Source organism: Acartia tonsa, chromosome 3 (assembly GCF_053477335.1).
Source record: "Acartia tonsa isolate MP-2025a chromosome 3, ASM5347733v1, whole genome shotgun sequence".
NCBI classification, from domain to species: Eukaryota; Metazoa; Arthropoda; class Copepoda; order Calanoida; family Acartiidae; genus Acartia; species Acartia tonsa.
In genome coordinates this window covers 12,342,321-12,355,057 of record NC_137262.1, presented here as the reverse complement: position 1 = coordinate 12,355,057, position 12,737 = coordinate 12,342,321, and the positions used below count along the sequence as shown (strand labels likewise).

Sequence of the window (12,737 nt, the reverse complement as noted above, 5' to 3'; positions counted from 1 at the left end):
TTAAAAAGCCTAAGGCCACCCAAAGAATTAAATCTGAAAATGAAATCGCCAAAAACAAATCATGGACCTAAATATAAAAAGCTATAAAGCTTCCCTACAATACAGAACAAGTTTTGACTTACTACCTTTTCTCTTCTCATAAAAGTTTGTTGTTGCTGCCCAACTTATGAACACAATTATCCCTGTTATAAAAAGATGCACGTGTCAGTTAGAGGAAAATGGTGACATTTCAAATGTATTTTTTGCTGTTAAGGATTTCATAATTTAAAGTTTTTATTGCTGAGAGAGCTGTGCTATCTCATCTCTTTATCTAAACTTCATTTTCCTCAGTTAGTATTTTTTGTAGTGAGGCTACTCTATAATTCACTTTCATCTATAATTTGATTTTTTATGAATGCTTTAAAGGTTAATGGTAGTAAGATCATAAAACGCTCTCTACTTACAGACAACCAACCCAAGATTGTTTAACTTTTTTAGGAGGTTATCCCTTTCATGTTCACATGCTGCGCCTGTTTATTGTCAAATGCGTTCCTCAACAATTTTTGACAATTTTGATGTCTTCAGTTATGATGAGGTTTAAGCTAAGATTAGAGGGATCTAAAAGGGATAGGCATTGGCTGATAAATTCATGTACATCCCCAATGATGAAACACAAAATTATTCCTTCTATAGAATACAATTATTGGATGAAATGTTTGGACACACAACTTGATGAACAACACCAATAATTTAAAGTCCCCAAAGTGTTTAAGCCAACGTACAAGAAAAATTTATGATAAAACTATGGGGACTAGTGAAATAAACAGCGCAATGTTATATCTTTCCCTGGACTTACCTATCCTTGTTTGTCTTGGCATTTTATGTTTGGTACATGATAGCTTTTTTACATGTCAATACACATAAAATACGCCAAATATGTGCGCAACTGTTTTTAAATCCATACTTCCTGCCATTTGGGGGGTTTTACTGTTTTTTCTTACAAGCAATATTATACATGTAAACTTTTAGTGAATCTTCTTTTGGTTAGTTGGAATTTTAAAATGGTTATAGTTTTAAAATAATATATGCCTTTTAAAAATTATGAACTATTTATAAGAGAGATTTTTAACATATAAAGGGTGAGCAAAAAAAAATGCGTAGATTTTTAAAATTCAAATTGCGCGGCTTGTGTTAATAGTAGAAAAATGTTACGCATATCATTAGAACCGATAAGAAGTCTATTTTTTGGAAATATAAGAACGATTCCTCTGCTACGTATAGTTAAAGAGCTACGTGTTAAAATGTCCCAATTGACTTAAAACTTGACTTGCGAGTATATTAGTAAATATTAGACAAAAATTCTTGCAAAAAGACGTGCGTACATTTTTAAAATTCAAATTGCGCGGCTTGTGTTAATGGTAGAAAAATGTTACGCATACCGTTAGAACCGCTATGAACTGTATTTTTTGAAAATATAAGAACGGTTCCTGTGCTACAAATAATCTAGGAGCTAGGTGGTAAAATGTCCCAAAATTTACTCGCAAGTCAAGTTTTAAGTCAGTTGGAACATTTTAACATGTAGCTCCCTAACTATACATAGCAGAGGAATCGTTCTTATATTTCCAAAAAATAGACTTTTTAGCGGTTCTAATGGTATGCGTAACATTTTTTTACTATTAACACAAGCCGCGCAATTCGAATTTTAAAAATCTACGCGTTTTTTTTTGCTCACCCTTTAAATAAAGTACTTCAGCATTTAAATATTGTTGCTCAAAAACCCTAAAAAGGCTTTTGATAAGTATACTATATTGTGGTTCGTGGAATCTATTTTAAAGGGGTATTGGTTAAGCTATAAAAAGAAAGCTACATCTATTTAACCATATTAAATTAGATCATTTCTATCTAAGATATTATATTTTTATTGTTATTCTTAATATTGTCTGGACGGAAAAACTATTTTAAAAGATATTTGAATTATTTTAGTGTTCTTGAAAAGGATATGAAATGTGAAGAAATCTGTACAGACATTCTAGGAACAACAACAATATGATGAATTAATAATATTTCAGATAATAATAAAATGTGAAATATATTCTATTAAGCTTAGTTTTTAATAAGATTAATAATCAATATAAATAATAGTTTATGATAAAACATAAATTACCACGTAAAATTTGTTTAATGTAAACCCTTTTCAGCTGTATTGGGATCTAATTTTTTACATTTGTTTAAAACATATTTGAAAAAAACCGCTATTTTCTACCATTTATTTTTTATAATTATAATTTAAAGGTATAAGAGGGGGGGGACATTGGACTGGAAATTATGTAAATTAAACTGATTAGTACTCATAGTTTATTAAACAATTTCACTCATTTGTTGGCTTAAAAATTATGAATACTTTGTTTAAATCTTTTGGTTTAAACTAGTAGTGTCCAAACTTTTCAACCAAGAATTTTATTCTACATATGGGGTAATTTTATTTATCATAATTATTATCTTGTCCCTTTTTAGCAGGGTAACTTGAGAATGGTTACAATACCTATTTAAACGCCTACATGTGTGTGTAATGAGCCAAGAACTGAAGAATAAAGAAGGACCTTGCAAATATGACACTCAATATATATAGTTTGTCAGGGTTGGAGGGGATATTGCACTGGAAATTTTACAGTTACCCTTAGTTTTATTATCATGTTCTCTTGTTCGTTGGTTTAAAAACTTAAGATTAAGCACTTACATGCTTGCAGTGTCTAAACTTTTACACCAATAGTTTGAGTCTACAGAAGGGGGAATTTTAGGATGTTTACAATGTATCATCCATTATCTTTTCCCTTAAGATCTTTGATATTTGTACATATATGTGTTAGTGATTGGTTAGTAAAAACTTGCCATGTCCAAACTTTTCCGCCAATAGTTACAATCTACAGAAGGGAAATTTAATCCTCTATAGTCTCTTCCCCTAATATCCCTGATGTTTTGTAGATATATGTGTTACAATATATCATGTGTACAGTTTTTCAACAAGTATAATACAGTTTTGGTTTTAGAAGGAAGGAAAGTGAATTGATTTTATGGCACCATGTTAAATGTTTGTCTCCTGGTTTTTTATGTACCTTTTCTCATTTATATATTCTTTTTTCTTTATTTCAATGTTTGGCAATAACCTTTAAGTTTTATTGAGTTGGGGTTGGAGGTGGGTAAATGGTGGGGTAAAACCCCACAAATAAGAAAAAAGTTGGTAATGTTAAAGTTTTGGGGGGGTGGAAAATACCACTATTTGATCCAAACATACTTTACAACATACATTCTATATTATATAGAAATGTAAGTTGAAGTATATCATGACGAGGGGAAAATTGTCGTCAACTGAGCTTGCTAACATGGAACTCGTTTATTGGTCAGTCTGTTCGTCCAGTGAGAAGGGAGGGGATGGGGTAAAGCGGTTGGAAGGGGGGAATCGTTATTCATTTTATTAGAGAACATAAAAATTTGGTGTAAGATCCAAGTAATAATATATCCATTTATAGACTATATACAACAATTTTCTTTGTTCATTTGCCAAAAATATACAAAATTTTGCATTACAGTCAATGCATATCATCAATTTTACAGGACTTTTGCTTCAAAACATATTTTTATACACATATATACCAGATGCACCGTTAATATTTTAGTATCTAAGCTACTCTATCATTCATTTAGGTTTATGTATGCTTTAAGACTGCTTAATTCATAAAAGGTAATACCAAATTTAATTTGAAATTTGTCGTAAGATTTATACAATATTTCTGTATTTCATCAGTTTGTCCTTTATCATAAAATTATAATATTACTTGTTAAAGCTCCGCTTTCTATGCACATAACTGCCCTTGTTGGATCTAAGGGTATGGTGTAAATTTTAGTTATTTTTTACTGCTAAACATTTGATTTATGAGAGGTTAAACTTCCAAGTTATTGTTCTTAAAATTCATTTTTATATTTCATACAGGAATAAATAAATTTTGATGGGTTAAAGTAAATTTTAGCAAAAAAAATGGACAATTTGTCTATGGAGTGAGGGTAATAATTGAATATTAATGTTTTATGTTGCACTACTGGTATATACACTGATACAGTATTTGTACAGTATACTCTAGTTTTACACTTGATAGATTGAACAATAGACCTATATTTTAAACCCGTATTGTGGCGTGCAGAAGATTTTTCCCTTCTCGGTTTTTTACACCTTCCTTAAACCCAATTGGAAGTGCTGTGACCTTTAGGGGGGTGGATACACCCCTTTGTACACGCCTCTGAGATAAAATCAACGTTATTCGACGTTCACTCAAAGCCCAAAAATAATGGACTTAAAAGTGTATTAAACTGTATATAAGACATTTGCGAATATATTGATACCATTAATTTGCCTCTTAGTTAGAAAAAAGTATGTTTTTTTAATATTTTTCTCTTGCTACAAATCAAATTTCAAATTTGAGTCACCAAAAATGCTAAACTAATTTTTGCTCTAGAAGAATCAATTTTTGGAGTTAGAAAGTGGTTAATACCTCATTTTAATCGCCTGGCATTGCTTTATAATATACAGGTAATGACTTGGTTTTTTATGGAACAGCTGACTAAAAAATCGAGGTTTTGTGATAAACCCACTTTTGTTGTTGCTCCATAAATGATATTTTTTTTCCCAATTTTTTTGGCTGTAAAGAAGCTTTATATATTCATATAACATCCACCTAAATTTGACTTTTGATATTTTATTTATAACATCACCAGAGGGAATTGAATTTTTGAAAAAAAATATCAATTTATATTTTACACTGCTATGCATTGTTCTTGTTCTTGTTTCTAAAAAAAATTTATATTATAAAAAAGAGAATTATTTAACGCTTCTATAGGTATGTTTATCATTTTTCTAGGCTAAATATAACTATAATTACACCATTTTAAAGTTAGACATCATAACATATTAACACAATTATTGAATCGGTCTGTATTATTAAGCTGGCAACTCTTAAAACAGCTGCATTTCATTATCCTATTATATAAAGTAGTAATCTTTTTTGTCTTTAGCTTAAGATTTCGACTATTACAGTACCTATTGAGTTCTGTGTTTTATGGATGCTTCTTATAGGACCCTGGATAGTTTTGGAATTTTGAAAAAAATATCAATTTATATTTTACACTGCTATGCATTGTTCTTGTTCTTGTTTCTAAAAAATATTTTTATAATTAAAAAGAGAATTATTTAATGCTTCTATAGGTATGTTAATCATTTTTCTAGTCTAAAATTTAACTATAATTTAAGCATTTTTTAAACATCATTATATTCAAGTTATTGTAATTTTTAAATAAAATATCAATATCAAGAACTATTGGAACAATTTTTACCATGCAAAACAAGGTGTTATAAAGTGTAGGATCCCTCACAATATCTATCTGTCTGTCTATAATGCATTACACATGTAATGCTAATAGAGAGGATGCTATAAGAGTGCTCTTATAATGTGAACTTCTCATAATTGAATGGGCTTCCTGAAACCAGAGACCATAAAGTTGGCCTAGTCACTACAAGGGGGAGTGCAGGAGTATCCAGGGGGAGGTGCTTGTAAAAGGGTAATTTTTTTTAGGGATGGGGGTAATCACCCCCCGTAATATATTATGGGGGGTATAAAACCAGCCTTTTAAATTTTTTTTAATAGGAGTAAAGAAAATCCTTAAAACTTACAAATCTAGGAATCAAACTAGCACCCCAACCAATAATCGGTTCCATGCCAAATGTAGGAGTGGAAAAACATTGGAGGGACAAATGCTTGAGTCCCAAACGTCAGAGTGGAACAAACGCAGGAGTGGGACAAACGTTGGAGTGGACAAACGCAGGATTTTTGGGACAAACATTGGAGTGGACAAACACAGGAGTCCCAAAGTTTTTTTTCAATTTTGAATTTTTTTTATACAAACACAGCCCCCCCTACCTTCGTCCCGTTACTTTTCTTAGTTAGGTTAGGTTAGGATATAGGCTAGGGGGCTGAGCGCTGCAGCCATAGTCATTATTTTGTAGACAAGGGTATAAAAAATTTCAAAATTGTAATATTATTAAAATAGTAGACACTCCTAGGTTTTATTAAAGCAATGTCCATTCCAATGTTTTCCACTCCAACGTTTGTCCACCTTGATGTTTGTCCACTCTGACGTTTGTCCCATTCTTACGTTTGTCCACTCCGATGTTTGGGACTCCTGCATTTGTCCACTCCGACATTTGGGACTCCTATGTTTGAGGTAGAACCCCAATAAGTAAATCTCAATAAAACTTGATAAAATTATGCAAAATATCAAAGTATTCAATCCCTGAATTTCAACCATCTAACTTGAATAGGAGTAGAGAAAATCATGAAAACTTGAAATGTAGGAATCGATATAGCCCACCCCAGTTTTTTGGCAAATCCTAATGAAACTTGATAAAATATGGAGTATTGATAGAGAGAGAGAATATTCAATCCATGAAAATTTCAGCCTTCTATCTTTTATAGAAGCCGAGAAAATATCGTTTTCCCCTTTCTGTCTCAGACAGACAGACATACCAATGAACAGACATACAGATGAATGGACAGACAATGGACGGACAAATATTTTGAATTATAGAGTAGCTTCACTACTAAAAAACTAAATAGGATAATTGTTGTACACTAATTGATTTCAGTATGTTTTAAATGAGCTTACTTAATCAAGGACGTCCAAGCTTTTTGATTTGGGGGGAAGGGGGGGGGGGAATTGAAATATCTAAATTTGGGCATCCCCATGTTCATTTTGTGGGGTAATCTTTATATAATAGAGGCAAGGACGTCAAAGCTTTTTATATTTTTTTTTGGGGGGGGGGGAAGGGGAAGATTAAAAATTATGGGGTTGCCCCAAATTAATTAATAACCCTTAACCCCCTAACCCCCCCCCCCCCCCCCCACCGGGACATCCCTTTACATAAAGTAATGATTATAAAGTTGCTAAGTACCTTACTGCTACAAAAATCATCTTCCAACATTTAAGATTAATTCTAACACGCCTGAATTAACAAAAAGAGCTAACCATGGCGTGGATATACACATCCTAATTGTAAAAATGTTTTGCTTTTTAAAATTGTAAATCAATTATTCAGGAATCATTTTACTTTGTTTATTTACTAGCAGCTGCGCTCCAAGCATCTAGGAGCTCTGTAATTAAAGGAGTAAGGAAATTAGTAAAATAGCCTTATACTTTACCGAAATCTTAAGCTACAGACAAAAAAGCTTTATATTATATGTATTAATTTGTAAAACTGCAAATGATAAAATATGACCTATTTTTTTCTCTTTAAAGATTCTCTTCAAACACCTCCCTCTTTTTATATAAAGATGCTAATTCCCCCCCAACCCTAAGAGGATATAAGCAGTAAAAAACCCCGCAGGGGGCACAATTTTCTAACACTTCTTTCTTATTTAGTCTTTTAAAAGGATTCAAAATGCATTGACATATATATATATATTTTTTTAACTCTTATTTTATACATCTTAATTGGAACTGATGATCTATTTTTATAGAGAAACATATGTATTCCATCAATAAAAAGTTAAAAAATTAAGTGTGTTTATACATATAATAATTACTATATATAATAGGATAATGAAATGCAGCTGTTTTAAGGGTTGCCAGCCTAATAATACAGACCAATTCAATAATTGTGTTAATATGTTAAGATGTCTAACTTTAAAATGGTGTAATTATAGTTATATTTAGCCTAGAAAAATGATAAACATACCTATAGAAGCGTTAAATAATTCTCTTTTTTATAATATAAATTTTTTTTAGAAACAAGAACAAGAACAATGCATAGCAGTGTAAAATATAAATTGATATTTTTTTCCAAAATTCAATTCCCTCTGGTGATGTTATAAATAAAATATCAAAAGTCAAATTTAGGTGGATGTTATATGAATATATAAAGCTTCTTTACAGCCAAAAAAATTGGGAAAAAAAATATCATTTATGGAGCAACAACAAAAGTGGGTTTATCACAAAACCTCGATTTTTTAGTCAGCTGTTCCATAAAAAACCAAGTCATTACCTGTATATTATAAAGCAATGCCAGGCGATTAAAATGAGGTATTAACCACTTTCTAACTTCAAAAATTGATTCTTCTAGAGCAAAAATTAGTTTAGCATTTTTGGTGACTCAAATTTGAAATTTGATTTGTACCAAGAGAAAAATATTAAAAAAACATACTTTTTTCTAACTAAGAGGCAAATTAATGGTATCAATATATTCGCAAATGTCTTATATACAGTTTAATACACTTGTAAGTCCATTATTTTTGGGCTTTGAGTGAACGTCGAATAAGGTTGATTTTATCTCCTCTGTTTTCAACCATAATTGTAAGTTTCTCTAAGCTTTCAGGCATTTATTAAGATTTTAATTGCGAAATAAATTGAAGTTTGGTAGGACAAGTGGTCATACCAAAACCCCTTCAACGTTATTTTTGGAGAACGTATTCTGTCATATGCAGGGCTTGACTAACTAACCCAATTAGTTAACCTAACCTAAAATTAAATAAACATCTTCTATAGTATGTTAGTTTAATAAGTGAAAATGGCCTTTTTTTAAGATTTGTATTTTTTGAATTTACAAATTAAGTATGCATGAAATCAAAAACATGGAATTTATATGTTAGCATCTATTTGCATCTTAATTTTAACCAAAAAAGCTCAAATAAATGAGGTAGTTGCTACAGAGAAAATAAAAAAAATCTTTAGGTATTCATGGTCTAGAGTAATATTTCAATTGGTTGCATGCAGGGTAACCCATTAACCTCTGGACGTCATTAATTCTGCCCTCATTCAACTTCCATAGATCCAATCTCATAGAAAAGAAGTAAAAAAGTTTGGCTGATAAAAGCCATCCATACCAATGCAGTTACGGTCAATCATTTTTATGCATAAATAATACATTTTTTGTGCTTTCTTCACCACATGACCTTTATTGACATTTTATTTTAATATTTCAAAAGATAGAATAGGCTATTTTGCTATCAACTCTTTTGCAGGTCAAAATTAACGGCGTCTTTCAAATGTTGTTGTATTACTTTCTTTGAAGATTACAGCACATAATTCTTTATTATTTTACAGGCTAACAAATATTCTTTACTCATTAGGATTACTTCAGATTTTGGAATAAGTTTTAGAAAATAGTTCGGGTATAGTCCTTTTCGTGGCAACACCACAGTAGCTTTTCTCCTATTTCTAGCCCCTGCGAGGGGCTCTAACCCTGCGGGGCAATCACCTAACCATATAACCTAAAATTATCTATCAAAAGCCATTTTGAAAATACCACGAATCGCCCCTTAAGGATCTATACCACTATTCTTTTAAAATATCCCTTCCCTTAATATAAAATAGCAAAGCTATTCTACAAGTCGAAAAAGTTGGACCTGTGTCATATCTCTCTGTCGATAATGCTTATGCTACGGGTTATGTTTGAAGTATACTGCCGAGCTGTTTCATATATAAAGCCTCAAATTTTAAAGATATAATATGACAAGTTCACCTAGCCTTGCATAAATTAACTTTTATTAATTTTACCAATTCGAGCTTTTCTGGAACTTGCATATTATTTGCATTTTTGTTGTGTCTGAAATTAGAATGTGGACACGAATGTTGTAAACCTTGTCATGGATCATTTACTTCCCATCCTCCGTGTTCAGCTCCTTGTCCGAGAACCTGTCCTGCCAGAGGTCATCCCTGTCCAGGTATAACATTAATCCTTATTTAAAAGTAACAGGATGTATGTCGGTCTATAGCAAATGATTCAGCAAAACACAACCGTTATGGTTCTTCTTTACATCAAAGTTTTTATAATTTTCTGAGAGGGTACCTACACACACAATTTAACTAAATTAAAGTTTTAATTTTCCCTTTCACATTTAATATATGTTTCAAGTTTTTATAACTTTCTGAGAGGGTACCTACACCCTCCTCTATTAGGCATATTTGAAGTAGTTTAATGAATGCTGGGGTGGTGACAAGAGCTTTGCAAGAAATTCAGTCCGTAATAGCTGTTTAATTTTGGGAGAGATTAGGGTTGCAAATTAAGTTAACCAGTATTGTCCCATCCCTCCCTAAGAGTTTGGTTTGATATTTTTGGTGACAGTAGCAAAAATACTAAGAGAAGCATTTTTAGGACAAATTGATTCACATTGTTTTATTTTTAAGAAGAAACATTATTTCAACGACCGGTAGAAAAGTATCGTAATTTTAAAATAATTGAATTTAACTTAAGGAAAATGTGGATCTGTTTGTCCGCCGTGTATGGTAACCCTGGAGAGATTGTTGGCATGTGGTCACACGGCAACCCTGTCCTGTTTTCAGGATATAGATGAAGTAGAGTGCATCAAGAAATGTGATAAAATGTTAGGTATGTATCCACTTAATACCCTTAATTTATTTTGGGTTTTTAGTTTTATATTCTTGCAATTCGGCATATCTGTAAGGTTCTAGAACTAGTTACAATGTAGAATAATGAACTGTTTAATTAAATCGTATATTTTATTAAGTGTAGAATGTTATTAACATATTATCTTTTATATCAACATTTAAAAATGTTTAGAATACATTATGGCTTTTCACAGGAAAGTGTTAGTTTTTTAAGCCATTTTTTTTTTCTTAAAATGTCATCTCAATATTTATTGTGCTATAATAACTTATAATTTTACTGCAATTTGTTGCATTTTAGTATCTAACACGAGCGTTATCTTTTAAAAATATATATTATTCTGATATCATAAAATCTAGGCTGGAAAGGCCTTCCAAGAATTGCAACATTAGGCCCAATTTTTGCCAATATAGACAGTTATGTGGCAGATAATAGTGCAACTTTTAGCATTTGTTTACATTTAAGGCTAAGGGTGATAGAGGTATACTTCTTTGTACTTTGTAGAGGCAGAAAAATTGCTTTTATATATTTTTACCAAAAACATCAAACCTTTAAATTCCTATTATAAGCTAAGACATGGCTTAAAATAAAAGACGAAGACAATAAAAAATGGATAAGCATATAATCTTTACAAAATTTATCAATTGATGAATAAATGAAAATCTCATAAATCACATGAAAACTTTTTGAAAACATGAGTTTTAGAGTAGTTGCAACTTGCTTTGGAGAATCTTGATAAATTTCCATAAGTCAGTCAATTATGTACTTATCTCACATTAGCTTTATTGCAATTAAAGCAAGTTTAGAGTTTATGCACAATCACATTGACATTTCTTTGAATAATATTAAACTGTTAAAAAGTTATTGGTGCTTTTTTAGGCCTGTTAAAATCTATATCTAATAACTTTATTCTTTGTATACACAAACACATAGTAACAAGTTCAATAAAGTCCATACGTAGCACTGCATCATTGATCTGTAAAAGAACAGTTAACTGTAAAACAGTAAAATAGAGAAAATCTTGTAGCACATTTAGTAAACATAGTGTTTGAATTTAATACATTATTATTTTCTAGCGGCTACGCCCCTAGAAACCTCTGGAAGAGAAACCTATAATAAGCTTTAATATAATGGAGAACCATATCGTTCATTGGTTAGCGAGATATTTCGCTACAGACAAAAAATCTTAATACTTTATATAATAGGATATACATAATATATAATAGCCCTATTTTGAAGATCTTTTTTTACAAACATTCACTGCGTATAATCCACAGTATAAAGCACTTTTACGTTGTGACATACGGACTTACTCTTATTATAGAGTAGCTGCGCTTCTAATAATATGTAGGCTCACTATTTCTAAGAGTTCAAGCACAGAGGTCAATCAAAGCCTGCAAGCTTAGGATACATCATATGTTTGTCCATCCAAACATAAAAATGATTTTGACAGTCATACAGGAAGAAAACCTGATAAAATCCTTTGCTATAAATTCTAAGACTGTTTCCAGAAACACCCCCTACAGGGCCTACACCCATCCACCCCAAGCGTATTTTGAAATTAATTGAAAATAAGGTAAGGGGGTCGTTTTTCGTGTGTTTGTGTTTTGCTTATGTTTAGGTTATGAGAGGTTATATTGGATATAGGAGAACTCCTGCAGGGTTAGGGCTCTTGAGGTATTAGCTACTTTAAAAATTTCAAGAAACAGGGAAAAAGTTTCGTTTTTCATAAACGAAATATTAGTTTATTTATTCTAAATGACACAAACAAACTTATTTGCTTCAATAGATAACTCATTTACTAGTTTTGAAATTATTTCCTTTTTGTATACTTTTGGTTTGCACATTTTTGTGTATGATTAGAGGAACACTATATTAGTCTACAGGATTACAAAAGTGTTTAAATATATTAAAATTTTAGCTTCTTAGTAATCAATATTTTATGAAGTTTTATCATGAAAGATGCCAGTGGATCATAGCTTTAACAATATTTTACCTTCCTTTAAAATATAGTTTTGTCTAAAAGTTAGTTATTTTATTACTCTAATTCATGGATTTCTTGATTTAAAACAACCACAAAAGCCAGAATCTACTTTTACTCTGACTTTACTTTTAAAAAACTTTAAAAACTGTAATTAAATCTGACTTCCTGTGGAAGTATAACATTTATGCCAAGTTACCAAAATGTCTTTTATAAAAGCCTGCTTTCCTTTTTGTGTTAACATTTTAACCTACAGATTCTAATTTTAGAAAAGCATTGCTTTTCATTATCAAATTACTTTTCTAGCAACCCTTACCGTTATAAAGTTAT

The 12,737-nt window shown here is 30.9% G+C and overlaps 2 protein-coding genes across 2 annotated transcripts in view; both read left to right on the top strand.

Moving 5' to 3' along the window:
* Positions 1 to 12,737, top strand: part of LOC145313959 (RNA-binding protein 25) — a 307,513-nt gene that overhangs the window by 103,026 nt on the left and 191,750 nt on the right. The window lies entirely within an intron of this gene.
* LOC145313974 (NFX1-type zinc finger-containing protein 1-like) overlaps positions 1 to 12,737 on the top strand; it is a 33,485-nt gene that overhangs the window by 357 nt on the left and 20,391 nt on the right. The window contains exons 2-4 of the mRNA XM_080153642.1: positions 1,963 to 2,012; positions 9,636 to 9,743; positions 10,274 to 10,408. Coding sequence (XP_080009768.1) covers positions 1,979 to 2,012; positions 9,636 to 9,743; positions 10,274 to 10,408 — 277 coding nt within the window. The 5' untranslated portion in view covers positions 1,963 to 1,978. The remainder of the gene's footprint in view (positions 1 to 1,962; positions 2,013 to 9,635; positions 9,744 to 10,273; positions 10,409 to 12,737) is intronic.